This window comes from Macaca fascicularis, chromosome 10, assembly GCF_037993035.2.
Source record: "Macaca fascicularis isolate 582-1 chromosome 10, T2T-MFA8v1.1".
Lineage (NCBI taxonomy): Eukaryota > Metazoa > Chordata > Mammalia > Primates > Cercopithecidae > Macaca > Macaca fascicularis.
In genome coordinates, this window is record NC_088384.1 from 7,368,475 (window position 1) to 7,392,232 (window position 23,758).

The window sequence follows — 23,758 nt, forward strand, 5'->3', positions numbered from 1 at the left end:
CCTGGCTCCAGGGATTTGATTTCTGGGAGCAAATGATCCTCTCTCCCCCCGTCCTTAACTTCCGTGCCCATAACGAATGACTATCTCACATAAACACCATCCGCAGAGAGGGTCTGAGAATGAGAAATCCAATTTCAGGAGGCTGCTCTGCCAAGATAAAACTCCACAGGGGCCCACCTTCAGCAAGGGCTGTGTTCCCGCCCTCCGCAGCTGACGACCTCTCAGCACTTCGATTACACATTCCTGCAGCAGAGATTGCCCACAATATGCTGTAAAAATTCATTCTTGGGGTCTGAGCTAAGAGGCTGCTGCTCTTCCCCCACATCTAATCTGACTCATATTCAGAAGTAGGTTCTAAAATCAGTGGATTCAGCAAAGCGGCTGCACACAGCAACATGGAAGTCTGCACGTTTGTTCCCATCTTGTAACTGGGGCTTGGATGGTGCAACAGATTGAGCAGAGGCCCTGCAGCCCAGGGGCGCCCCAGAGCGGCTCCGAGCTGGGTTCCGAGCCCCAGGCCCTCAGCCCACAGGTGGTCCCACCTGCCTCCTTCCTCCACCTTCTCTCCTCACCACTCACATTTCAGTGCCTTGCCTTCCCGAGGCAGGCTGAGAACCCAGTCTCAGCCTTGGCTTCAACCCCACCGAGCCCTGGCACCCTCCATCTCCCAGGGGCTCACGCTGGCTCCACAGGAGGGAAACAGGGAGGTCCCTAACTCACTGTGTGCTCCGGGCCAGGCTTCTGTGCCTCTCTGAACTGTTTCCTCTGTGGAAATGGGGATGGGAAGAGTTCCTAACTCCAAGACCCAACATGAGGACTTGCTAGCACATTTGTCCACACTGCCTGCGGGAGATCCTACCATCGGCCCAATTCTGCGCCCACACACTTTAGCAGGGCTGTCCCACATCACTGCCAAGGCCACAGGGCCTGCTCCAATGGAAGTGGCAGCCTGCCCATTCCAAGCCAGGGCCTCATGCCTTCTGTCTGGTCTCTCGTGTGTCTGCCATTGCCAGGAGGAAAGCGTGCCCGGGCCAGCTGCTGGTCCCAGGAGGAACATGGCAGGCTGTGGCACAGAGCCGAGCCACCCAGCCACGGCAGCCTGATCCCCATCCAGTCCTCGGAGGAGTGACAAAGTCTAACTGAGCCTCCAGCAGCTAAACTCAGTCGACCTGCCGGTCCGTGGGAAGACATGAGCGTGTTTTTCAGCCCCTAGGTTTTCGGGTGGTTTGTTAAGCAGCACGTCTGTGGCAACGGCTGGCCGATGCGGCTCCTCCAAATGGAAGAACCTAGGAAGCAGCGGCCACTCTGCCTGCCACGACCACCAGGACCGTAGACACTGACTGCCCCGGCCTCGCTGCTCTGACCCAGCATCCAGCTCTTGGGAACCAAGTCCAGAGCACTTGGCTACCAGGGAAGATGGAGATCACACCCACTCAAGATGCATCCCCGCTGGGGCGAGGGACACGGCAGGCTGCGGGCGGTAGGCTGTCCTGGCATGAGGCTGCCACTGAGCAGCTGGGTGGTCCTGGGTAAGCCTCTCGGGCTCTGGGCTCCTCTCTGTAAAATGGAGATGCAACCCTGCCCCGCCCTCACAGGGGCATGGAGGTAGGATGGGGGAGAGGGCCAGGAGAGGCAAAGTGCAGGGAGCTAACCCCAAGGGAGGAGTGTGGACTGTGGTTCAGGGCCCCACAGAGCACTGAGGGACTGCAGAGGAGCTGAGAAGGTGGGCAGAGCTGGCCGCCCGCCCGGGGAAGCAGGTGGGAAGCAAAGCCGGGGTAGGCTGGGCTGAGAGCACAGCCTGTGTGGATGCGAGGGAATGGGGGAGGACCAGGCCCTGGAGAGCTGGAAGCGGGCCAGAGGTCATGTGGCTGTAGCTGGGAGTCGGCAGGAAGGGAGGAGGGGACGTGGCTGGGGAGGCAGATGGGGCTTGGCAGTTGGGTGGTCCACTTAAAGCAGGGGAGAGGCATGGGGTGGGTGTCCAGGAAGGGTTGAGGGGAGGGGACCCAGAAGAAGGGTCTAGGTGGAGGAGGAGTCTGGTAGGGGCCCAGGGGGGACCTCACCTGCTACTGGGCCCCAGATAGGCCAAGAGGCCTGATCCAGTGCCAGGGACACCCTGGGCATGTGAAAGGGATGGAAGCCTTTGTCTCTCTCAGAAACAGCCCCAAAGGCTGGCCCTGGGACTGGGCATGTGGCCCTGCCTCGTCTTCATCTCTTCAGAAAAACCTACTGCTACAGAGAGATAAAGAGGTCCTCCTGCCCCGGGCCACGGGAACCCCGGCATGGATGGAGATAAGCAGGCTGCCCAGGATCCTGGGCATGCCACCAGCCACCAACACTCCAGCCTGTCCACTGGGATGCATGCCTCCAATGTCACCTCCTGTGAGAGGCAAGGCTGGGGACACTAGGGACCACATGTCCCTCAGTGCTTTCTCCTCGATGGTTCTCCAAACTCTTTCTTACTACCTGTGTGGCCTGAGTGGGGGGCAGGCATTGTCAGCCCATTTTCAGAGACAGAAAACCTGAGGTCCAGGCAGGCAGGGAGCTGGTGGTGAAAAGCACAAGACCCAGGCCTCTTGCCTGGTAGTGACCCAGGGTAAGCCTTGGCCCCCCGTGGACCTCTGTTTCCTTATTTGGAAAGTAGTAAAATCCCTTCTCATGGGCCAGGCCTACCGGGTAGGAAGGGCACTCCTGACAGAGGAGCAGCCTGTGCCAAAGCCCAGAGGTGTGAGAGCCCAGGGAGCTCGAGGAAGTGGCAGCACACACAACAGGGGCCTGGTGGGGGCGGAGGCAGGACTAGCCAGTGGGCACTGAAGGCTGTACCTGGGGAAGAGGCGGTGGGAGCTGCATCTTCGCAGGCTCACCTGCCCTCCCACCTCACCTCCATCACTCTCTCCGTCCCTCTTCCTCAGGTCAAGCCACAGCCCTCGTGCCTGGATGCAGGCAGCCAGCTCCAAGCCAGTCCACCAGCCTCTAGGGTCCAGGAACTGCTGAGCCCCCCCAGGTCAGGCCCCACCCTTCCAGCCCCTCTAGCCAGAGTGAAGCAATGACACCTCCCTGACCCATTCCTGTTCTTGCCCCACTCTGAGCCTTTGTTGACGCTATTCCCTCCCCTCTGCGAGCCCTTCCTCGGTAACTGTGCAAACCAACCCCTAACCAACCTCCCAGCTCGCCTCTGATGCAATGCCCTTCTTGACTCCTTGAGATTATTCTAACCCCTCATTGTTCCAGGTCCCTCCTCTGACCCAGGCATCTGAACCAACACATTTTGCTGTGGCCCTGCAAGACCACATGTCACCAGGAGAACAGTGGGCATAGACTGAGAGGTCCCTGAAAGCAGGAGCTGTGCTGGATCATCTTAACATCCCATACAGCTCAGGGCCTGGCACTAAACAGGCCCTCAGGGAATGAGGGAACAGACGTGTGGGTAGCGGATGGGTGGGTGAGCAGGTGGGTGGATGGGCAGGCAGGTGTATGGGTAGATTGGGTGGATCAATAAACAGAACAGAAAGATGGACTGAAGGACAGACAGATGGATGCATGAAACGACAAGCAGGTAAATGGACAGGTAGGCAAGTGGATGGATGAATGTATGGATGGTCAGACAGACATATAGATCAACTTCCTATGGGTGGGTAGACAGGCAGGCAGGTGGGTGGGTGGATGGATGGATGGATGGACTGGGTAGATGAATAAACAGGAAGATAGGTGCATGGACAGGCAGGTAGGTGGATGGATAGGTGGGCAGTTAAATGGATGTGTGCATAGATGGTGGGTGGCTTGGTAGGTGAACAGAAGGGCTAATAGGTGGATGGGTAGGTGGATAATAGGTAGACGGGGATAGATAGATAGGTAGATGATGGATGGACGGATAGATAGATGGATGGGTGGGTGGGTGGGTGGACAGATGGATGAGTGGGTGGGTGGGTGGGACGGATGGATGAGTGGGTGGGTGGGATGGATGGATGAGTGGGTGGGTGGGGGGGTGGATGGATGAGTGGGTGGGTGGGGGGGTGGACGGATGGGTAGGTGGGTGGGTGGATGGATGGATGGATGGGTGGATGGATGGATGTATGGATGGAAGGATGGATGGATGTATGGATAGAAGGATGGATGGATGGATGGATGGATGAATGGATGAATGAATGGATGGTTGGTTGGTTGGTTGGTTGGGTGGGTGGGTGGATGGATAGATGGGTGGGTGTGTGGGTGGGTGGGTGGATGGATGGATGGATGGATGGATAGGTGGGTGGGTGGGTGGGTGGATGGATGGATGGGTGGGTGGGTGGGTGGGTGGGTGGATGGATGGATGGGTGGGTGGGTGGGTGGGTGGGTGGGTGGATAGATGGATGGATGGATGGATGGGTGGGTGGGTGGATGGATGTATGGATGGAAGGATGGATGGATGGATGGATGGATGGATGGATGGATGGATGGATGGATGGATGGATGGATGGTTGGTTTGTTGGGTGGGTGGGTGGATGGATAGATGGGTGGGTGGGTGGGTGGATAGACGGGTGGGTGTGTGGGTGGGTGGGTGGATGGATGGATAGGTGGGTGGGTGGGTGGGTGGATGGATGGATGGATAGGTGGGTGGGTGGGTGGGTGGATGGATGGATGGATGGATGGGTGGGTGGGTGGGTGGATGGGTGGGTGGGTGGGTGAGTGGATGGATGGATGGGTGGGTGGGTGGATGGATGTATGGATGGAAAGATGGATGGAAGGATGGATGGATGGATGGATGGATGGATGGATGGATGGATGGATGGATGGATGGATGGTTGGTTTGTTGGGTGGGTGGGTGGGTGGATAGACGGGTGGGTGTCTGGGTGGGTGGGTGGATGGGTGGATGGATGGATGGACAGGCAGATATATAGACAAACAAGCTTCTCCTACACCCTTCACGTCACCTGGAAGTGAATAAACAGACTGGTCATGTCAGTTCTGTATATCTGTTCACCCAGAGGTAGACCATCAAGAAAAATCTTTGGAAAACTTACCATTTCCGCAGGAGAGTTGGGAGTGAGGTAGAATTCCTTTAAGTGCAGGAAGAAGCCTTCAAGTTGTCCAATCAGCAGGAGTAAGATGACCCCGTCTGCAAACTACAAAGGTAGGAACTGAAGACTGTCATACGGAAGAAGTCTGGGGAAGCCCACTGTGTCTTTTACAGGCTGTGTGGCCCTAAGGAAGCCGTACAAGTTCTCTGAGCCGCTGGTTCCTTGGTGAGAAGTGGGGAAGACATTCCTGACCTCACAGGGTTGCAGGTAAAAAGTGGTTTCGGGCTGCCTGGTACACAATACCTGCTCAGTGAAAAAAGCGCTTTCTAAACTTACTGCAGAATAGCCTCATGTCAGTTTTTAAACAGCACGCTGTTTCACAAGCTACAGAAACACAGGGGAAAATAGAGTTAAGTGTAAAATTATTCCATCAGAAAAGGCAGAGAGCAGCACACCGGGCTCATCTCGCCGGCTGCCACATTAATATTTCTGTCTGTTCTGTATGTTCAGAGATAAAGCTGTCGTCCCTGCCACCAGCATATCATATGTTAATATAATCGTATTGAGTCTCTTCAAAGATACAAAACACAGGATGGGATATTGGAAGAAACTGCCATTCGAAGCCCTTAATGGAATTTCCTCATATTAAGCCTGTTTCGATGTTATTAGTTTGGGCCTGAAATCTTTTCCGCCGCTATTCCTTGGTAATACAACTGGAATGCAAGGGACTTCCTTACCCCGTTTTATTGAACAGTCTCTAAATACCACCTTTGCACATGCCATGAGTCTCTAAAACCCATTATTTTACCAAGGGAGAGATAAAGATGGAACAGGTAGAATGTAAATCTCAGAAATCATAATCATCCTGTTTATACCCACATGAAATATAATAAAACTACAAATCTCTTATTTCATGCTGGCAGCGTGCCAGGTAATATACCAAACATGTGGGGCTCAACAGCTCATGTATCACTCACAACTCTACCAAGTTGCTGTCTTGCACCCAGTTTATAAGAGCCTGAGGTTCAGAGAAGTCCAGTAACTCACCCAAGGTCACACAGCAAATGTGGAGGGGTCTCAGCAGAGCCCAGGGCCCATAAGCGGTGGAGGCAAGAGGGAAATGTGTGTCTATCTGGCTGCAGAGCCTGGTACTTCCACCCTGCCATGCTGCCACACCCTATCACACACACACTTCTCACGTGGCCACTGTATGAGGTGGTTATAAGCACAAACTCTGGCCCCAGCTCCCTGGGTTCAAATCCCAGGTCCACTACTTATCACTGTGTGACCTTAGACAAGTTAATTAACCTCTCTGTGCCTTAACATCCTCCTCTGTAAGTGGGGTAGTATAGTTCCCACTTTAGAGGATTATGGGGAGGATTCAATGAGCTAACATGGAAAGCATTTTGCCTGGGGACTGGCACATAGTGAGGGCTTTACTGGTTTTAGCGACTAGGCATGGGAGTACATTAACCCCTCCCTCCCCAGCCAATGCCCATCCACAGTCTCTCTGAGAGGTCAGCAGCTCTGGCTACAAGCTTCATGAGCCAACTGGTCCCTCTGGGACCAGACTCCTTCCCCACCCCAGACCCCAGCACAACCCAGGTGGCCAGATGCCTACGTCATGTCCCATTGAGGCCACTGGCATCCAGCAGACTCCATGCCCACTCTGCAGGCCCCGGGGTTGGCAGCTGCTCTGCTCCTCTGCACCCCCTGCTCCCCCCTGCAGTGTGGGAAGCCTACGGGGACACAGCTTCACTGTGGAAAGCCACAGCCCACGGTGGGTGCGGACCCCCTGAGATTCTGCTCCTGCTCCTGGGAAAACTCAGCTTCAGTCAGCTGGGGGGTGCTGGGCTCCTCAGGGTGCTTGTGAGAGACACGGAACCTGCAGACGGCGGGGCTGCGCTGTCACCTACGCCTGGCACATGGCGCAAATCTAATAAATTCTGTTTGGGCGAACACAACCACGCAGGGAAGACTCATGTGCTTCAAGTCTTGGCATCAGCTAGTCTAAGATTAATTATAAAATAAAATTATAACAATGAGAAGCAGTGACAGCCGGGGTGACTCCAGCTTTGTGAAGTGTTCCCACACCCCCACCCCCGGGATCCCACCGTGTCCCTGGTGGCCAGTGCTGCCTGCCAGCAACAGTCCCACTGGGGAGGGAGACCTTAAGCCTCCAAGAGGTGATACGACCCCCACCACACAGCAGGTTCCCAAGGCCTGCAGAACCCTCTTTCCTTCCTACAGCCAGTGGCCCTGTCCTGCCTGGGGACGCCGCAGCTCAGTCCCTACCTGGGTGTCCAGATTCTGCACAGACAGGCCCAGGCGGTCCAGCTTCTGGTTGACAAAGTTCACGATGGCCTAACCAGGGAAGAACACGGGCCTAGCACGCAGCAGGTGTAATGCAAGGACCCGTGATTCCCTCCTACAGCGCAGGTGGGCGGTGGGTGGGGTGGGCGGCCCGAGAGCTGCTGAGAGCTTTGATCTCTCCTACCTCTTTCACTGCATTCACTTTCTCCGGAGCCAGCTTAAATAATTCATCAAAGACGTCCTCTGCAGACACAGATCCAATAAACACCTCATTACGATGCTATTATCTTTGTGCCAAACAGGGAATTTTTTTTCACAAAAGTTTCTTAGAATAACCAGTCCAGAGGGAGCTGTCGTTTTAGATCATGGTTCTCAAATAAAATAAACCTGGATTTGAGTCACTGCTCTCCTGGCCGTGTGGCCCAGGGGGAGTCACCTTCTTTCCCTGTGCCTCCCTAGCTGGGATTGTTGCAGAGAGGGAATTCGATAGCAGATAACACACCTGGCCCTGCGGCACAGGGACCGGGCACACAGTAGGACTTCATAAACAGCCGCTCTTCCTGCAGCCGACACCTGTTACTGCGTCTGCACAGCTGCAGCCCTTTATCTGCCAGCTGGCCCTCCCTCCTCCCAGGGCCCTGCTCCACTCCCCAGGGCCACGGGAGCTGCTACAGGTGGGTGATCAGGGTCCATGAGTCTCCTCCCCTTGGTTTTAAATTGGCTGAGTGAGGGCTCCTCCCTGCTGCCTCCCCCCGCCCCCAAGAGTGTCTGAACCCGCTGCCTGCAAAAGGCCAGCTCTTTCAGCAACTCATTCGCTCCCTTGGGGTCTGGGAACAGTGGCTCAGGCCCCGGTGTCCAGTCTCGGGCGCCTCATGTCCTCAGGCTAATGCCCTTTGTGCACAAGCTGGATTCCTGCTATTTGCAGCTAACACACCTCCCATGAGGACACTGGTCCTTGGGCACCAAATACAGACTGGCCTGAGTTTGCTGTGGCTTCTGCCACTCAGCAGCTGTGTGACTCTAAGCAAGTCACAGCACCCCTCTCTGTTTCAGTTCCCTTGTTAGTGAAGGCGGGAAAGTAGCACCAAATAGCATCATGCACGTTAAAATGCCCCCTGAAATCAATAAACATGGTGGAAACATCAGTGGTCAGGGAAATTGGGTTTCTTCACCCTGTGACACCCACTTCTCGTGCTGCCCCATGCCCAAAATACTGCTCCCTGGGCAACCCCTCATGTCCTCAGGCTGCCCCTCCTGCTACATACACAGATCCCCAGCCAGCCCTCCTTGCCCCTCCCTTCTCCTTTCTCCCCAAACTCAGCCTCCCTCAGCCCCCATTCTCAGAAGCTCCTGGCAGGTTATTATCTCTACCTCTGCAGGTGAAGTGCCCCTCATAGCATCCCTACCCACATAGCTATGTATCTAAGTGGGGAGGGTACAGGGAGGAAAAATAGTGTTAGGATGGATGGATATGGGTGAATAGATAGGTGGTTGGATGGGTAGATAGATGAATGGATGGATGAATAGGTGGATAAGTGGATAGATGAATGGATGGATGGATAGGTGCATGGGTGGGTGGGTGGATGGATGGATAGGTGCATGGATGGGTGGGTGGGTGGGTGGGTGGATGGATAGGTGATGGATGGGTAGATGGATGGATGAATGGAAGCATGAATGGATGGATGGAGGGATGGATAAGTGGATGGGTGGGTAAGTGGATAGATGAATGGAAGAATGGGCTGATGGATGCATGGATGGATGAATGGATGGATGGATAGGTGAGTAGGTGGATAGGTGGGTGAGTAGATAGATGAATGGAAGAAAGGATGGATCCATAGATGGATAAACGGATGAATGGATGAGTGGGTGAAGAGCTGGCCAGACCACTGACAAAGGAATGGATGCATGAAAGAAGTAGCAACTAGATCAATCCACTGATTGGTGAACAGCTCTGTCAGAAGAGTCGATGCCATATTATTGCCCACTCACTATTGAGCACTGCCCACATGCTGAACACACTCACAAATTATCTCCTTTAACCCTCACTGCCAGTTTAAAAGGTGAGTGCCCTTTTATAGATGAGGAAACTGAGGCACGGACAAGTTAAGGTACTTGCCCAAACTTAAGTGGCTAATGAGTGGGAATACTGGTGTTTGAGCACAGACCACTGACTCCAGAGCCCACACATTTAACAGACTCCACCATCACCGCCTATGTGAATTATAAATCTCTCTCCCCACAGAAATGGTATAATGAGAAAGAGCAGCCAGCTCCATGATGGACAGACAGAAAGAAGGACAAATGAATAAGAATGAGGCTTGAGATACAAACAGCAGGCGACGGGCAAATGAGAGAATGCTCAGCAATTAACCCTCCATCAAGACTCGTCTGCATTAACAGGCATCAGATAGGAACAGATTTTCAAAAATGAAGAAAGTACTCACTCGGAGGCTGGTCCTTGTCTGTGCTGTGCAGGGGGTGGAAAAAGCAAACAAATGGTTAAAAAAAACCCTGCAAACCTACAATGTCTCAATATGACAAGCATCAGTGCTGGCAAGCTTGCAAAGAAACCGGCATGCTGTGGTTTTCCCGGCAGCTTTGTAGGTAGGGCAGATAGCAGAGAAGGTCTCTGTAGGAAGCAAAGGACAGAAACAGGTTCGTGCCCTTCCCTGAGGCTTCCACACCTGGCAACATTAGGATTTTGCTGGTTTTGTGGTTCCTGTTTCATTCTGAGGGAGATACATCACACATATCATAAAGTGCACAAGTCGTACGTTTACAGCTTGTGCGTTTCACACATACACACTTGTGTGATCACCCCCACTTACATGCTGCAGACCCTCCCAGCACCCCCCGCCCCCCACCGTGTTCTCTCTTCCATCCCCTCCCTCCCTACACTGACCACAGCTGCGATTTCTCTTGCCATCTATTGGTTTTGCCTGAACTGGAAGTTCGTGAAAATGAAACCATACCATGTGTTCTCTTTTGGGTCTGGCTTCTTTCACCCCATTTTTACTGTTTTTGAACAATTTTTCTTTGTTTTTTTTTTGGTCAGGTTTTTAGATCCACCCCTACCCCACAGAAGAGAAGTTCTGTAGGTCCAGGGCAGGCCAAGTCTCTCTAACCACAGCCCTCCAGAAGAGAGCTGGGCCCCACGGGGCAGAGCCCAACAGCCTGGGACAGAGACCTGGGCTCAGCACAGAGGCCAAGGCTGCCAGGAGGGACAGACACCATGTGCTATCCACACAGCTCCAGCACCAGCCAAGCCTTCAGAGGATGGCAGCCCCACCTGGCCAGCAACTTGGCTGCATCCCTGTGAGAGTCGTGAGTCAGCGTCACATGGAAGCCAGCAAAGGTGGATCTGCTGGCAGCTGTGCAGCCCCTAGGGCCCATCCCTCTCCAGGCCCCACCTGTTCTGCTCCACAGGGAGCAGGATGGCCAGCCCCAGGGGTCAGGGAGCAGGATGGCCAACCCCAGGGGGCAGGGAGCGGGATGGCCACACCCCTGGTGGACAGGGAGCAGTATGGCCAGCCCCAGGGGGCAGGGAGCGGGATGGCCAACCCCAGTGGATAGTGAACAAGATGGCCATGTCCCAGTAGGTGGGGAGCAGGTGGCCATGCCCCAGTGGGCAGGGAGCAGGATGGCCACACCCCCCAGTGGGTGGGGAGAAAGACGGCCAGCCCCTGGCCATTCAGGGGCCTCTAAGACTCTTACAGCTTTGCAAGGAAAGAGGAACATCCTGCTCACACTAGAGAGACAGATTCACTGGCCCCTGTGCCCCAAACCCAGGGCCCCCTATCCTAGAGAACAAAGCAGGGTGGCTGGGAGGGGCCAGGCAGGGACCTGATTGGAGGCTGGAATGAAAGGGGATCCTGTGTGCTACCGTGGAACACAGGTAGAGAAAAAGCCACAGAGTGTGAGGGCCCTTCCCACAAAGGTTGGGCAGATCTGCCCGGGCCCCGCCCTGCCTCCGTCCACCGCTGTGAGCCCCAGCCCCATCCACGGGCCCTCGTCCTCCCTCACCTGTATTCAGTGAGCTGTTCCACCGACTTCTCTGACTTCAGACCACTCTTGGTGCTCTAAGAAAAATAAAGGGGAAGGAAATTAAATAATCCGGAAAACTCTGGGGCCCAAAGCAACCCCAGTGTCCCGTTTGCTCTGCATCATCTCTCCTCAGGACAGCCGCCTGGCTTAATTGTCTTTCTTCCCCCAAGATTCTTGAAGTTGGGGATGTGTCTGCCTCACTCCCCGAGGCATCCCCAGAGTCTCACGGCGGGAGGAGGGCCGTATCAGAGCATGTGGCTATGAACAAATGAATAATGAAGGAGTGAATCAATGAAGTCACCTCTGATTTATGTTGGCAGTATAGACCAAGCCACACAAGTGCTTGGTAGGGAATTATAATCAATGGTTTTAAAAAACAGTAGAAGGCCAGGTGTGGTGGCTCATGTCTGTAATCCCAGCACTTTAGGAAATGAAGACAGGTGGATGGCTAGAGCTCAGGAGTTCGAGACCAGCCTAGGCAACAGGGTGAAACCCCATCTCTATCAAAAATACAAAAAATTAGCCAGGCACAGTGTCTCACACCTGTAGTCCCAGCTACTTGGGAGGCTGAGGTGGATCACTTGAGTCGGGGAGGTGGAGGTTGCAGTGATTGTGCCACTGCACTCCAGCCTGAGCAATAGAGCAAGACGCCATCTCAAAAAAAAAAAAAAAAAAAAAAATTGTAGAAATGACTCTGACTAGGTTTAGCCAAACTTGGCTTATTCTCTTGGGGCAAGTCAGAGGTAAGCCCTCAGACACGAAGCCCCTCTGCATGAGGGACCCGAGGCTGGGGTGGGGCAGGTGGGGCCCCCTATTGTGATGTTCAGGGTCTGTCTGGAGAGGGAAGCGCAGATTCCTGGGTATTAACTGCAGCACAGGCAGGCCACACACTAGACAGAACATCTGAGGGTGGGGAAACCTGGGAAGGCTTCCTGAAGGAGGAGAACGGGGCACTGTCACAGTCATCAGTGATCTAACAAGAGACAGCACCCTCATGGTGAGAGTAGTAGTTTTGCTTCAGGGGTGTGAAGGCTCCCTGTGGCTATGAACAGACGGCCACACATGGCTCAGGGATATGGCCTGACAACCCCTGGCCTCAGCCTCTGCCAACCAGATGCCCTCTGCTGAGGTCAAGTGGAGCTGGCCGACCATGGACCTCCTCATGTCCCCAGGCCTCTGCCAGCCCCACTAGACTCTTACCAGCCTGTCCCCAGCTCCAGACAGCACCTCCTGGCCTTCCTGGCCGGATTCTATTTCTCAGGGTTCCCTGAAACTCACCCTGGGTGAGCCCCGCCCCAGCCAACTCCACCCATGCAGGGTGGGCAATGGGGACCCAAGACGTTCAGCTTCTGCTTACAAATCCCTGGGGGCCCAGCTGCTACCTCAATGGTGATGACCTCCACCTGGACGTTGGTTGGGAGGGACAGGTTGGGCTGGAAGCGCTTGGCCAGGGCCACAAGGAGGTGCAGGGTGGACAGCAGGTCCTTGTTGAAGATGGCTGGGAAGAGAGTGGAGACAGGTCAGAGCCCAGGGGGCTGCCAAAACGTGCAGCCAAATGCAGGCTTCCTCATTGTCAGAACGACATCTGCAGATGAAGGAGGTCTGTGTCCAGCCTTCTGCAGAGCAGAGATCTGGAGATACATGTTCAGAACCTAAAAATCATCACACTTCACCCCGTCATCCCTCCTCTTAGAATATAGCCCAGGGGTACCATCTCCCTTGTGGAAGCAGCTCTAGACAAAGATGTTCACTGCAGCACTGTTTACAATTGGAAACAACTAAGTGACCTCTGGGAAGGCACTGGCTGAACAATCATTAGGTTTCAGCTCAATGTGACTTAATTCAAGGTTGATTTCATCAACATCAATTACTGATTGTGAGACCTTACACGTTGCGAATGCAGGCGCACGTGACCCAACAAAACCTGGGTTTGAAAACTGACTCTGTTAAACCCTCACCGCCCAACCTTGGAGAAGCTGCTTAACTTCTTTCAGCCTCAGTTTTCTCATCCAGGATGGGGGTTGAGGGGATATAAAGAATTGAAGGGAAAGAAATCTATACCAAACTGTGAACCAGGTGGGGTAGGGAATTTTAGGTGTTTGGCACACTCTTTTGTTTTTTGGTGTTTTTTTGATATGGAGTCTTACTCTTGTAGCCCAGGCTGGAGTGCAATGGTGCGATCTCAGCTCACTGCAACCTCCGCCTCCCAGGTTCAAGCAATTCTGCCTCAGCCTCCTGAGTAGCTGGGATTACAGGCACCTGCCACCACACCCAGCTAATTTTTGTATTTTTAGTAGAGATGGGGTTTCACCATGTTGACCAGGCTGATCTCGAACTCCTGAAACCTAAGGTGATCCGCCCACCGCGGCCTCCCAAAGTGCTGGGATTACAGGCGTGAGCCACCGTGCCCGGCCAGGCACACTCATTTTTTGTACAAGCAGGGCCTGCAGATATTCCAATACGTTAATGAAATGAGAGTGAGGATGGGCTGACCATGGTGCTTGGAACTCAGCAGTGACTGTCATTCTCCACAAAACCGTTTGCTATCCTTGGGCTGCACTTTGCTGCAGTAACACCCTCCGGGGCACAGACATGTGCTGGGCTGTTGGCTGCTCTGCCAGATGCCTGACTGTGGCTGCCCGAGGCTTCTACCTCCTTCCGGACTCCCAGGTTGTACCCCTGCTGGGAGGAGGATGAGCACGCCTTCCTGGTGGGTGAGAAGCCTGAAGCAGAAGGACCCCAGTGGCCCCACACTCCCCCGGGGTGGCCAGGTTGCGGCCCACATACTCTCCACGCTCCACTTGGCTTGCCGCTCCTCCAGCTGCAGACTCCGGTTCACGGCCTCCAGCACCACTGTGAGCTTGTGCTTCTGGCTTGCGGCTGTCAGGGCGATGTCCTCTGCTTCCAGCTTGAGTGCCGCCAGCCTCTCTGGAGGCAGGAGAGGGTGGTGAGGGCCCCTGGCTGGGGGCAGCTCAGAGAGCACCTGGGGACCCTCCAGGAGGCTGAGCCTGCCTGGTGCTTCAGAGAGCATGGGTCTGGAGAGCTCATTCTTGGCGTTGGACCATGGGCCACACCCACAGCCTCAACCAGGTATGCCCTCCAGCTCCCAGGAATTGGTGGGGCACGCAGGCCACATGATGTGAGCAAGTCTCAGCCCCCTGAGCTGGTCAAGACAGCCCACCTCACCTTGATCAGCCTGTGCCTGCAGCCCTTGCTCTTCTGCACAGCTGTGTCTACTTCATCTCTGCAGGGCAGTGTGGCCTTGTGGTTAAAGCCTACACTCCTAGGCTTCTATCCTGAACCCCCTGCTTCTCTAACCGTGAGACCTTGGACAAATTATGAGGCATTTCAGAGGCTCCCTTTCGTCATCTGTTAAATGGGGATAGTAACAGCACAGGGCTGTTCTGAGGATGAACTGCGCCTGCTACATGGGACATGCCGGGAAGTGCTAGCCGCCTCAGTGGAATTGTGCAGCCCATCTCCAAAGAGCTCGGCGAACACTGCGGAGGCTGGCCCCAGGAGAAGTGCTGAGGACATGGAATCGGGCCTATCCGGGGCCTCCAAGACCACAGTTGTGTGCAGAAGAGATGTGTAGACCAGACATGACCACACAAGGGCAAAGAGAGAGGGTAACTCTGGGGCTTGTGGGGACACTTGCCCGGGGCCAGGAGGAGGCCCTGAGAATGCACACCCCCAGCAAAGCCCCTTGGAGCTTTCCAGACTGAGGAGGAAGATGGAGGCAGGAGCCCAGCCCTGTCCCCAGCCACCCAGGACTGCCTATTTTCTCTCCAGCAGCCTGGGACAGCCCGAGAGCAGGGACCATGGGTTCTTTTGTTACCTCCCAGCACCTCAAAACAGTAGGCACTCAATAAGTGTTGGAGAGGCAGTGTGGTGTGGTGGAAAGGTCACCAACCCAGGTGTCAGAGCCCCAGCCTGAGCCCCAGCTCGGCCCCCTCACTCATGGGCCATGGACAGCGCCTCCATCTCCCCAGCCCAGGCCCATCTAGAAAGTGAGACAGGTGTGCCTAAACCCGGGGTCATTGCGGGGACCGAGGGAGAGAGCCCAGCTGTAGGGCCTGGAGGGGCCAGGTCAGGGGGATGGGGCCAAGGCCCAGGCAGCCCCAGAAACAGCCACTTACGGAATAGGTGGTGCAGGATGAGCCCGTCGAACATGTCCTCCTCCAGGCTGCGGACCACAATGTGCTCGGGGAGGAGAGTGGTGTTGATCCACTCCATCAGCACCTGCAGGCCCCAAGGGGACAACTTTTGGGGGGATGGGGGCTTCTCACCTGCCCCTACACTTGGCTTGGAATGCCTGCCTCTCGCCTGCCAACTCCTACCCATCTTTCAAGACCTAGTCAAATGTCACCTCCACTGGGAAGCCCTCCTTGATCTCCCAGGCTGAGTTAGGGGCCTGCTCTGGGTTCCTGCAGACTCCCTGCTTCTCTTCATCACAAACCTGAGCAGCGTGGGGCTGTCATTATCATGGGTGAGGTTTTAGTACCAGGAAGTGGGGTACTACCATAGCAAATACCTAAAAATGGGGAAGTGGTTTGGGGAATGGAAAGAATTGGACAATGAACACTTGATAGAAAAAACCTAGATTGCCCTGAAGAGATGGTCAGTAGGAACATGGATTTTTTTTTTTTTTTTTTTTTTTTTTTTGAGACAGTGTTTCGCTCTGTCACCCAGGCTGGAGTGCAGTGGCATGGTCTCAGCTCACTGCAAGCTCTGCCTCCCGGGTTCAGCCGTTCTCCTGCCTCAGCCTCCCGAGTAGCTGGGACTACAGGTGCCCACCACCACACCCGGCTAATATTTTGTATTTTTGGTAGAGATGGGACTTCACTGTGTTAGCCAGGATGGTCTCGATCTCCTGACCTCGTGATCCAACTGCCTCGGCCTCCCAAAGTGCTGGGATTACAGGCTTGAGCCACCGCACCCGGCCTGCAGAAACATGGATGTTAAAGGTGTTCCTACTGAGGTCCCAGGAGGAAATGAGAGACATGACATTGGACGTGAAGATGGAGGTGGGAATTGTAGTGATGCATCCACAGCTCCAAGAGCCCAGGATGCTGCAACCATCAGAGCTGGGGGGGAAGGGAGGAGACAGGGCCCCTTGAGAGCCTCTAGAAGGAGCTGATCCTGCCAACCCCTTGGTTGATAACCTCTGGCCTCCAGCACTGTAAGACAATAGGTTTCTGTGGTTTAAGTCATCCAGTCTGCAGTCACATGTTACAACAGCCCTAAGAAGCTAATGCAGGGACTGCTGGTGCCTTGCCCCTTCTTTGACTGGTGCCTACTGGCCCAGCTCCCACCTGCAGCTCTGCTCAAAGCTGTCCCCCACTCTGCTTGTGCTCAAAAGGTCAGAGTGCCAGGGAATCAAGGCCCAGCCCTTTCTCAGACAGCAGCTGTTCACTAAAGGTTGTCAGGAGGTTGTCAGGGGGTGGTGTATAGATATCCCAGCTCCATTGCCCCTTGGGAAGGAATGCTCTGAGCCTGCTCTATGCTGGCTCCAGGATACCCAGCAGGCTTGAGCCCCCAGAACCATGACCAGCTCCATCACTAACCATGTATTGGCCCTTTCCCTCCCATGACTCCTGGCACAACCTCCCAACTCAACTACTGGTACCCAAATCCTTGTCTCAGGATCAGCCTCTGGAGGAGCCTGAGCTGGGATGACATGTCAGCACCCCTCCAGGTCTTCCAGGCAAGACCACAGATGGTGTCCCCAGTGCCAGGCACAGGGCTGGGCCAGGTGTGCTGGCCAAAGGTGGGAAAGGTAGATGGATGGAGGGAATAGGAAGGATGATGGAAAATGGCCCAGAAAGCCTCTGGGTATGGAAGATGGTGTAGGCCAGGAGGCCTCTCTGGAGGAGGCAACAGAGAGGCCATGTGAAGACTGAAGACACAGAGGCTGAGGGAAACAGAGGCCTGGAGTCTACCTGTGCCCAGCCGGTCCAGTGGCCATAGCAGCAGACCCATAACCAAGGAGAGAACTGAGCACAGGTGACCCAGGCCCACCGCCACCACCTCACCAGTTCTTCTACACCTTGGGCAGCCAAGCTGGGGAGGAACACCGGCTTAGGGGCTGGCAGCTCGTGTCAAACCACAGCTCTGTAATGGGCAGCTGCATGCCCCTGACAGATCAGGTCACCTGTCTAAGCCTCGTTGTCTGTCCTGTCCCCAGGATGTAGGGGACAATAGATTCCCCTCAAATCGCATGTGGTTGCTGGGATGGTGTATGTGAAGGCACACAGTTGGTGCTCAATAGATGTTTGTTCATGCAGGCTCTGTGGGTGACTTGCTCCATTCAACAGGCCTCCCAGGGGTCTTCGGGGGTTGCCACACCCCATCCTGAGGTCAAGGAATGGGGGCGGTCTGCTGTCCCCGCCCCGTGGAGGCCGCTGCCTGGTCTGCCAAGTAGAGGCACCCAGGGAAGCCAGGGCTGTGGACGCTGCTGTACCTTCTGCAGTTCTTCAAATTTGGGGTCCTTCCGGGAAGTCGGTGGCAGGTATCTCTTCTTTCCTCCTGGAAGCAGAGTGGGTATGACAAGCGCGTGGGGACCCTGTGGGGTGCTTGGCCACGCTCCCTGCAGGTCACCCACAGAGTCTGGCATCACAGCCCCAGGGGCACTGGCCTTGCCACTTCCACCCCAGCGTGCTTTCCCTCGTTTCCCTCACAAACACCAGCTCATCCTCAGACACTGCGGCATTTATACTTTGAGACATAAACTCGGAAGTTATTTCTTGATTACTTGACATTCAAAGTTAACTGGGCATACTATGTTTTATCTGGCAACCCTATCTATTTAGGTCAAGTGAAACCCCAGCCAGAGAGGGGAGGAGGTGCCCAGGCTCACCAGGCTCTAAGGGGCAAAGGTGGGACTTACCCCAGGTCTGCCAGGCCCCTCCATGGCCCCTCTCGTAGTCTGACTCCCTGGGGCAGCCCTTAGAGGCCCAGCAGCTCCCCTTCCCCAAGGCCATGGCCAGCATCTGCCCACATTTTAGACTCACAGAACCCACAAAATGTCAGGGCCGAGAAGGACCTCTGAGATCAACTAGTTCCAACGTACATGGGGGGAAACTGAGTCAGCAGTGGGGACTGTCTTGCCTAAATTCACAAAATGCATTGTCTCTCATGTGACTCCAATAAAGGCTTTTCCTAGACATTCGGAAAATCTTCAAGTACTACCCAGCCCCGTGTCTTCTGACGAATGGGAAGGCAACAGCATCATGGGTTGATGTGCCCAGCACAGGGCAGGCTCTCAGCAAATGCTTGGGCTAGTGAGCAGGTGAGTGAATGAACGAATGAATGAATGAACATGGTGCTGTCCCTTCCTGGAGCAGACTTCCTGCCACTTGAATCATCCAATATCCCAGCTCTGCTTGCCAGAACTTTAAGTATCTTAAATCAATTGTAAAACAAAAAATTCTTTTTTTTTTTTTTTTTTGAGACAGAGTCTTGCTCTGTCACCCAGGCTGGAGTGCAGTGGCCGGATCTCAGCTCACTGCAAGCTCCGCCTCCCAGGTTTATGCCATTCTCCTGCCTCAGCCTCCCTCCCGAGTAGCTGGGACTACAGGCGCCCGCCACCTCGCCCGGCTAGTTTTTTATATTTTTAGTAGAGATGGGGTTTCACCGTGTTAGCCAGGATGGTCTCGATCTCCTGACCTCGTGATCTGCCCATCTCGGCCTCCCTAAGTGCTGGGATTACAGGCGTGAGCCACCGCGCCCGGCCTCCTCAGGACACTTTCTAATCTTCAATGGTTTAAACACAGAATACCAGACGGTAAAGAAGCCAGCCAGGTGACTCTGGACCAAGCTTGTCCCCTCTGGGGTCTCACCTGCCGCACCAGGGACCCTATTGGCACTGGACTTCCCGCTCCATAACACCTACTTAAAAGGCGGCATTCAGGGCCGGGCACGGTGGCTCATGCCTGTAATCCCAGCACTTTGGGAGGCCGAGGCAGGCAGATCACGAGGTCAAGAGATCGCGACCATCCTGGCTAACACGGTGAAACCCCGTCTCTACTAAAAAATACAAAAAAAAAAAAAAAAAAAAAAAAAACTAGCCGGGCGAAGTGGTGGGCGCCTGTAGTCCCAGCTACTTGGGAGGCTGAGACAGGAGAATGGCATAAACCCGGGAGGCGGAGCTTGCAGTGAGCTGAGATCCGGCCACTGCACTCCAGCCTGGGCAGCAGAGTGAGACTCCGTCTCAAAAAAACAAAAAAAAGAAACCCCATCACTACTAAAAATACAAAAATTAGCCAGGTGTGGTGGCAGGTGCCTATAATCCCAGCTACTCGGGAGGCTGAGGCAGGAAAATCTCTTGAACCTGGGAGGTGGAGGCTGCAGTGATCCGAGATCGTGGCACTGCACTCCAGCCTGGGCAACACAACGAGATTTCTGTCTCAAGAAAAAAATAAATAAATAAAAATTAAAAGGCGGTATTCACAGGAGCTGGAGAAAGCTGCATTCTGTTCCCTTCCCTTAAATTATTTCACACATTTTCTTTGTCAGCACATCTATGTTTTTGTGGTTACACGAATTCCAATGAGTTCACCTAAAGCCCTTCCCCCGGGCCGTCTGGTTGCTTCCTGCTGCGCTGTTGTTCATTTGTTTCTTTCAGAGAACACAGGGAGGGTGACAGCTCTGGGCACCTGCACCTGTCCTTCTTTTGAGCCACCTCCTAGAAAGGAGGTTTCAGGGACTGTGGCCGCCAACCCCCCAAAGAGCTCATGACACAGAGCTTTGCTGAAAGGGTGACCCACACTTGTTGAATTGCTCCATCCTATGCTCACTCCACTTTTGAAAGAGACCCACACATGTGAGGGGAGCACATCAGGAGCCCCATACTCTGCAAAGCATCGCTGCCTGGTGGGCATCACGGTGGGGTGGGCATCGCTGTGTGGTGGGCATCGCTGTGGGGTGGGCTTCGCTGTGTGGTGCCTGTGGAACCCCAGTTCTGGGACCACCCTCCTTGGGCTCAGAACCCAGCTCCACCACTTGCTAAGAGTTTCCTGTTGCTGTGGCACGTTATCCCTTGTGCCTCAGTTTCCTCATCTGTATAAAGTAGGCAATGACGCCCACCCTTGGGAATAAACGAGTTGCTATAGGTAAGAGGTGCTGGTCTAGCAGAGGCACACAGAAGTCTCCCAGGACGAGAGCAATTGGTATTCACCATCGTAATCCACATCGTCTCTCACCTGGAGAGAAGAGGTTCTAGCTCTGCAGAAGGTTCCAGGAGGAGGAGTTGGGTCAAGCATAAAGCAGAAGGCGGAGGCAGGGGTGAGCAGAATTGGGCACTCAGCTGACAGCTGGGAAGGCACTGCATGTCCCAGGCATGGCCAGGCTCGTTCTTGCCATGCAGACCCTCACCCTCCGCCCTCAGACCCGTGTGGGCACACACCTTGTGAGAGCATCTCCTCCGCTGGGGGCTCCACCCCCTTGGGGAGCTGCAGCAGGTCATACAAGGACTCCAGCTCCATCACCTCCCAATCCTGTACAGAGGAGACGGGAGAGGACGTCAAGGTCTGAGAAACCCCAAACTCACTGAGCCCCTCATTTCCTCTAGACCTGCAGGCAGAGAAGGAGGGTAGAAGCTGGGCTCCAGGGGCACGTCATCATGCCAGCCTAGGCGGGGGGTACGGGCCCTGTGAGAAAGAGCCCTTGAACCAACCCTTACGGGGTGATGGGGTAGAAAAAGGCACAGAAGCTGAGGGCGGACACAGCCAAGCAGACTTGGTGGGGAAGTGGTCCTTCCTCAGGCAGGTGCAGAGCGGCTGCCCACCACGCTCTTGCAGCCCCCAGCCCTCTACCCAGGGACTCCCACCCCACCCCAGACAGTCAGGATAAAGCAGGTACAGCTCACTCCTCAGAGCTTGTCAGGTTGAGCTCAAGGGAAACCTCCCCGGTCGGCCTGTGTGGGGCTGGCTGAGGGGGATGCGTGGAATGGTGACATCTCCCATACCATAAACCGGAAGAGCCAGGGTTGACAGAGGCACTGTTCATCTTCCTCGTCCTCATTATGGGCAGAAGGCTGGGCTCACCACATGCCCAGGACAGGGGCAGACCCGGAGGCCAGCCCAGCCCTCCTTCCGGTTCCCCTGGCTCACTTCCTCTCCCGCAAAGGCTTCGCCGGCTCGGCTGGCGCCTTTTGGCCTCCCTCTTCCTCCCTCTTCAGTCCCTGGGTCTTCTCAGTGTTTTCAAACTCAATCAGACATTGGGGTGGGGGATCACACAGCAGAAGTTGGTGGCCAGAGTAGGGAGCCCCCAGAGCTGTGGGAGACGGAGGCATTCACTCGACCGGAGCCACTCGTGTCAGACCAGCAGCCAGCCCGGGGTGGGGGATGCCAGACTCCATCCTGCCCTGTAGTGTGGAGGTGGTGGGGAGCCCAACTAACTCCCAGCCCCTTAATCCCCAAGCTGAGGGCCATGGTCAGAGAAGACGAAAGCACCCGGCCTGGGCATCAGGAAGCCTGCGTCCCAGGCCAGCTCCTCCTCACTCGGGCTGTGTGACGTTGGGCAAACCTCCTGCCCTCTCTGGTCCTGGATGCAAGCTTACAAGGAGGGCCTGGACTCAATGCTGCCCAAAGGGATCAGCAGCCTGGGCAAGCCCCTTCCTGGCCCCAGGGCCTCAGTTTCTTCACCTGGAGATGGAGGGGTTGGCTGAAGTTCAGGGACAGAAAACTCCTCCATAGAACAGGGCGGGAGGACTCCGAGCAGCCTCCGAGCAGGGGCAGCGGGAGGGGCCATGGGGACTCCAAGTCCCAGTTTACCGACTCCCTTCCCCAGGTGGCCTCGGCTGGGACTGCACTCTGGGATCCTTCCCAGGTGGTGTCTGGGCCCCTCCCTCCGTGACCCCCAGCACCCAAGTGTGGTGGCCCCGATGCCAGAACTCACCCAGCCGCTTTCTCCAAGCAGGAAAACGACGGCCTACTGGGGGCAAAGTGTGGTCCCTGGGTTCCGAATGAAAGCAGGTTTCGGGTTCTTCTGGGGGCTTTGGGGACCAGGCCAGGAGGCAGGAGCCCCGCCGCTCACTTCCTCCAGGGCCCGCTCAGCCGGCAGGAGCTTCCTCCTCTCTGCAGCAGGGCCCAAGGAGGCGGATGCCGTGAAAGTGAAGCTGCCACAAACCTACAGAAAGCTCTGCCCGGGGCCCCAGCGCCCGCCGTGCCACCTGGGCCCCAGCGGTTCTGCAGGCCACTTAAACTCAATGCTTCTATTTCTTTCCCTCTTCACGCCTTCCCCAAATCACGCCGGTTTCCCCGCAGGCTGTTCACCTCCAAAATGGCAGCTACTTAGGCCAGAGCCTGGGGTCGACCGCCACAACCCACCACCAGCACCCTGTCGGCCTGGCCGCCACACTCCATCCCGCACCGCCGTCCTGCCACCTCCACACCCCGCCCTGGGCCAGGCCCGTTCCTCTCCGGGGACCACGCAGGAGCCTCCTACCTGGACTCTGAGCTGCAGCCTTCCCCACGCCCCCTGCCTGCCCCTGAGCTGAGTCTCCCACAAGCCCTCGGAGGAGTGAGTCACTTCCTGTCCCCACTCACTCAAACCCACCAACGGCGCCCAATAGCTCTTAAAATAAAATCCAGGCTGTGCAGCCCAGCCCATGAGCCCCAGCATAAGTAAGCTGCCAGCCACACCTGCGTCCTCATCCCCCAACCTCTCTCCCGGCCACGGCGACCACCTGCCTCCCTGCCTTGGTGTCTTCACATGTCCTGTTCCCTCCACCTAGAAGCCCCTGCTCCAGTTTTCACGTGGCTGAGTCTCTATCCTTCACACCTGCTTAAATGCCTCCTCCTCTGGGAAGCCTTCCCTGACTGCCCTCCCTGAAGTAGGTCCTCCCTATAATTCTTTACCATGGCCCCTGGAGGTTTCCTTCACGGCACTTAAACCCAGGGCATTATTGGCTCAGCTGGTCGGTCAGCTGGTGTGTGACGCCCGCCTCCCCACCAGACTTCTGCTCCTCAGGAACTGCTATGGTCTCTCTCAACCATGGTTACATACCCGTGTCTAGAACAATGAGAGAGCTGCTATGGTCTCTCTCAATCACGGTTACATACCCGTGTCTAGAACAATGAGAGAGCTGCTATGGTCTCTCTCAATCACGGTTACATGTGTCTAGAACAATGAGAGGGCTGCTATGGTCTCTCTCAATCACGGTTACATGTGTCTAGAACAATGAGAGGGCTGCTATGGTCTCTCTCAATCACGGTTACATACCCGTGTCTAGAACAATGCTTGGCACAAAGCGGGCTCAGCGAATAAATATTGATGGTTGTTGTTGCCAAGGGGATCCGGAAGGCTTTCCAGAGGAGAATGGGGCCTTGACGGTTGCATAGGAGTTTGCAGCAAAAGAAGGGGTGAGAACGTGGCAGGTGGAGAAAACAGCGTATGCAAAGGCG

General features: G+C 55.3%; 1 protein-coding gene across 11 annotated transcripts in view; it reads right to left on the reverse strand.

Annotated features, from left to right (window-relative positions):
• Nucleotides 1-22,860, reverse strand: part of PARVG (parvin gamma) — a 48,912-nt gene extending 26,052 nt beyond the window's left edge. For 4 of the 11 annotated variants that reach the window (XM_065522021.2, XM_015457075.4, XM_005567045.5 and 1 more), the window contains exons 1-13: nt 22,800-22,860; nt 22,251-22,429; nt 20,758-20,848; nt 17,815-17,879; nt 15,491-15,593; nt 14,139-14,279; nt 12,734-12,849; nt 11,331-11,386; nt 9,752-9,774; nt 7,492-7,550; nt 7,290-7,358; nt 4,998-5,099; nt 178-243 (exon numbers count right to left, since the gene is read on the reverse strand). In XM_065522021.2, the coding sequence (XP_065378093.1) occupies nt 178-243; nt 4,998-5,099; nt 7,290-7,358; nt 7,492-7,550; nt 9,752-9,774; nt 11,331-11,386; nt 12,734-12,849; nt 14,139-14,279; nt 15,491-15,593; nt 17,815-17,879; nt 20,758-20,836 (879 nt within the window). In that variant the 5' untranslated portion in view covers nt 20,837-20,848; nt 22,251-22,429; nt 22,800-22,860. Of the gene's footprint in view, nt 1-89; nt 244-4,793; nt 4,908-4,997; nt 5,100-6,615; nt 7,005-7,289; nt 7,359-7,491; nt 7,551-9,751; nt 9,775-11,330; nt 11,387-12,733; nt 12,850-14,138; nt 14,280-15,490; nt 15,594-17,814; nt 17,880-20,757; nt 20,849-22,250; nt 22,430-22,799 lie in introns of those variants that run through there. The other 7 variants (XM_065522022.2, XM_015457077.4, XM_005567047.5 and 4 more) reach the window with 4 other exon arrangements.
• Nucleotides 22,861-23,758: the final 898 nt, after the last annotated feature.